The 4,686-nt window shown below is 29.9% G+C and overlaps 1 protein-coding gene across 1 annotated transcript; it reads right to left on the bottom strand.

Moving 5' to 3' along the window:
- Nucleotides 1-767: 767 nt before the first annotated feature.
- Nucleotides 768-3,840, bottom strand: LOC131663424 (uncharacterized). Its single transcript, XM_058933830.1, has 5 exons — nt 3,836-3,840; nt 1,867-2,115; nt 1,662-1,746; nt 1,397-1,577; nt 768-988 (listed from the first exon to the last, which is right to left on the bottom strand). The coding sequence occupies exons 1-5, from the start codon at nt 3,838-3,840 to the stop codon at nt 768-770; spliced, it is 741 nt and encodes a 246-aa protein (XP_058789813.1).
- Between the last annotated feature and the right edge of the window lie 846 nt (nt 3,841-4,686).

Here is a 4,686-nt window from a genome sequence, read left to right as displayed (position 1 = left end):
AATTCCTTAGGATTGTCAAAAAATTTAAACAATGCATTTTTCAATTCCGACAGTTGATAAGGATTCATCTCCATCCAACAAACGCAGGTTATTAAACGTACCTGAATCTGATGGATTTGCTAAGAAAAAAATGAAAAGTTTACTGAAGAAGATGAAAATATGAAGATTATAGGGCAAAAAATTTTGCAAACTTTAGACAATATTAACAAAAAAGTAGCAGAAAATGAAAAAAATGAAGAGATGATACCTAACCAAGTGGATTCATACGAGTCACCAGAATTAGATTATAAAATGATTTTACTTGATTCTGTTAATAAAATTCCAGCTGGGTTTGAAAACGAGGTTTTGGAGATCATTATTGAGGAACTAGAAAAATTTGACAAAGAAAAAAAAGAAAATTGATTAAGTTATTTAAGTTATTAAGTTATTGTAACAATTTTTGTATGCCACCGAACTGCTCAATAAATATGAATTTTTGGTAAAAAGAATTCAACAATTGTTTCCTCGTTGATAAATTCATTTTTCATCTTTATAATGTAATGTAATCACAAAATTTATATTTTTTCCCACTGCCATGTACTTGGACTTTTTTATAAAGAATCAACTATTTCTAATTGTAATAGGCTATAAATCTTATTTTTAGCAATGTTATTCAAAAATAGCCTAATATTCTATGTTTTTTTATTTAATATGGTAAAAAGAATTTAATAATTAGTTTCTCGTTGATAATAAAATATATTTTTCATCTTTATATGTGATCACAAAATTTACATTTTTTCCCACTGCCATGGGACAGAACCTTGAGGTGAAACGAAGTATATACACAATTGTTCACGTAACCTAAAATGTTGTATTATATTTTCTACATCTTGAGGTTCGTTTGGCAGCACTTGTTGATTGTTGATATTATTCCATCTATTGCCTACTTCGTTATATTTGAAATCCAGTAGCATATTATGCAGGCATACTGTACTCATAATAATTTTTTCTGTCGTTGAAAGTTTCCAATCCAAAGATGATTGGTGAATTAACCAAACCGATGCCAATTCACCAAAAGCGCTTTCAATTATTTTCCGAGCAAAACTCATCCTCTAATTAAAGACCCTTTATAACATGGTTAAATGGTTATTTCTAACGAATGGTTTCATTAAATATGTTTTTAATGGAAATATCTCATCTCCAATGAAATGAAAAGGAAAGACTATTTGTGAATTTGGTAACTGTGTAGAACGTGGTAATTGAATTTCATTTTGTAGAAGGGCATGTCCAAGATCACTATAGGCAAAAATACTGGCATCGTTTAATGAACCAGTAAAATTGCTAAGATGTAATTCTTACAATGAAAACTTAATATTCTTTTTTTCATTATTTAGGTATATTTTGATGATCAACATACCATAATCTCCAATATTAGCCCATATGAAGCGTTTTTTTGAATCACAGCAAGCCATCAACACTATGCTGAAGAATTTTTTGTAATTGTAAAATAGACTTCCACTATTGGGTGGCTTTTTTATCTTACAATGTTTACCATCCAAAGCTCCAATACAATTGTGATAAAAAAGATCTGACATAAACTCATTTGCTATTACATGGAATTGTAGAAGTGAAAGAAATTTGAGAAATATTGGTGCTAAAGTTTCATATATAACAGTGCATACTTCAGGTATCACTTTTTTTATAGTAGTTTCTCCAATATTATAAAACCACATATTTTTCTTAATACTATCAACATGTGCTAAATAACTGAAACAAAAATGATCACATTTCATATACGCATTTATAAAAGAAACTATATATTTTGGCAATTCATAAGTATGTGAGTATTTTAATTTTAAATGTTAATACATTAATATTCATACGTACTTTAATGTTAAACTCAATCTTAATTCACTTGGTAAAGGTGGCCTCCTACTCCTTTTAATCAAACTAACACGAACCAGTTGATATAAGTACTCAAAAATGTGTTCAGGTATTCTTGTGAAATTAATAAATTCGTCTTCATCATTGAGTTTGAAATATTTAAACACCCTATGGTAACCATTATATCCTGTCAAATAATTACGCCTGATATGAGGTTTACTCCACCATCGTCGGAATAGTTTCCTTCTTCTTCTAATATATTAAAGTACTTCCGTAAAATTAAGGCCTAATTCCACTCATTGCAGTTGCAAGTCTATCAATTATCTATTATTTTCCATCTTATAGACTGAAATAATGTATAGGTTAGATAGGCGTTCATTAAATGTGGTACGTACGGCGTTACAGTTTTAAACAACAGTCACTTTTGCTCACTACTGGTAGTGTTGGTACTAAATAATCGAACTAGATAATTTTAGTGATGTTACTAGAGTTGCGATTCGCGTCCGTATCCGTCCGCATTTATACGTAGCTATGGGACCGGGATCTCAAAGCAGGGCAATTCTTGGCTATTTCAAACAGTTTAAAACATCAAATCACCAATTTTGTTCAAAGTTGGTAGACTTGTTACCTATACAGAGGTCAACATCTGTGCAGAGTTTTAGATCAAAATTTTGATAAGGGGCGAATTATCAACTGTTGAAAAAATATTGAACTTTTTTTTATTAATTCGATTTCTCGGAGACTAATAAAGATATGGACATGATTCTTTTTTTAAAAGAAGTGGAAAGAGTTTCACTTTTAAAATGTAAATAGTAAAATACCAAATCATTAATTTATGTCATTGTTATAAACAATTTTTTCAAAAAATCGACGATATCTTAAAAAACGATATTTTTTTCTTTTAATTTTTGCACCATCGTGTTCCTTGTCATTTTTTACATAAGAAATCGTTGAGAAAATCAAGTGCCCGCTATTAGGATTAAGACAGCACTAAAATAAAACGAACCGCGCGCTAACCGCTCGGCCGCTCGAACGTCCGCTACTCGTGCGGTTCCAACGTTGCTTGCGGCAAATGCCTTTAACGAATAAATAATTCCATATTCTATCAGTCTATATGTATTTATTGAAATAATATATAAATTAGTTAATTAAATAAGTAATTAAATTTAAATTAAATGTAATTTAAGGCTTATTAACTTAATATAACATAATATAAAGTAATCTGAGTAAAGTAATATAAATAATATAAATGAACTATTGTTTTGTACAATCTGAAACAACATTGAATGATACATTTGATCTGTGCGTTTGATCGGGCGTGAGAATGACGTATATTCAAAAATATATGGTAGAAAATAGGTTAAAACAAATTACTTGTAAATAACTTATTAAGAGTATTATGGTGTAGGTCCGATAATAAAACATTTTTAATGCGGCCTCTTTGTAAATATGTGCCGGTCTCAAGCCCGATCAAACGCAGAGAGCAAATGTTTAATTTCAATATTATATCAGACTGTATAAAGAAATAGTTCATTTTTTACATAAGAAATCGTTGAGAAAATCAAGTGCCCGCTATTAGGATTAAGACAGCACTAAAATGAAACGAACCTCGCGCTAACCGCTCGGCCGCTCGAACGTCCGCTACTCGTGCAGTTCCAACGTTGCTTGCTGCAATTGCCTTCAACAAATAAATAATTTCATATTCTATCAGTCTATATGTATTTATTTAAATAATATATAAATTAATTGATTAAATAAGTAATGTAAATGAACTATTTTTTTATACAATCTGATATAATATTGAAATTAAACATTTGCTCTCTGCGTTTGATCGGGCTTGAGACCGGTACATATTTACAAAGAGGCCGCATTAAAAATGTTTTATTATCGGACCTACACCATAATACTCTTAATAAGTTATTTACAAGTAATTTGTTCTAACCTATTTTCTACCATATATTTTTGAATATACGTCATTCTCACGCCCGATCAAACGCACAGATCAAATGTATCATTCAATGTTGTTTCAGATTGTACAAAACAATAGTTCATTTATATTATTTATATTACTTTACTCAGATTACTTTATATTATGTTATATTAAGTTAATAAGCCTTAAATTACATTTAATTTAAATTTAATTACTTATTTAATTAACTAATTTATATATTATTTCAATAAATACATATAGACTGATAGAATATGGAATTATTTATTCGTTAAAGGCATTTGCCGCAAGCAACGTTGGAACCGCACGAGTAGCGGACGTTCGAGCGGCCGAGCGGTTAGCGCGCGGTTCGTTTTATTTTAGTGCTGTCTTAATCCTAATAGCGGGCACTTGATTTTCTCAACGATTTCTTATGTAAAAAATGACAAGGAACACGATGGTGCAAAAATTAAAAGAAAAAAATATCGTTTTTTAAGATATCGTCGATTTTTTGAAAAAATTGTTTATAACAATGACATAAATTAATGATTTGGTATTTTACTATTTACATTTTAAAAGTGAAACTCTTTCCGCTTCTTTTAAAAAAAGAATCATGTCCATATCTTTATTAGTCTCCGAGAAATCGAATTAATAAAAAAAAGTCCAATATTTTTTCAACAGTTGATAAGTCGGCCCCTTATCAATATTTTGATCTAAAACTCTGCACAGATGTTGACCTCTGTATAGATAACAAGTCTACCAACTTTGAACAAAATTGATAATTTGATGTTTTATACTGTTTGAAATAGCCAAGTATTGCCCAGCACAGAGGTCAAAGGATTGTGAAGGTAGCCCCCTCTCGATTGTAAGGGAAATTGATGAAATACTTTGACAAC

This window comes from Phymastichus coffea, unplaced genomic scaffold, assembly GCF_024137745.1.
Source record: "Phymastichus coffea isolate CEN01 unplaced genomic scaffold, Cenicafe_Pcof_1.1 PCOF00002, whole genome shotgun sequence".
Lineage (NCBI taxonomy): Eukaryota > Metazoa > Arthropoda > Insecta > Hymenoptera > Eulophidae > Phymastichus > Phymastichus coffea.
The sequence above is the reverse complement of the archived record's forward strand: the minus strand, read 5'-3'. Positions and strand labels throughout refer to the sequence as shown.

Coding starts and splice junctions, on each gene's coding strand:
- LOC131663424 (XM_058933830.1), bottom strand. Junction 1,747..1,866: donor AGATTGAGTTTAACATTAAA/GTACGTATGAAT, acceptor TTTTTGTTTCAG/TTATTTAGCACATGTTGATA. Junction 1,578..1,661: donor TAAAAAAAGTGATACCTGAA/GTATGCACTGTT, acceptor ATAGCAAATGAG/TTTATGTCAGATCTTTTTTA.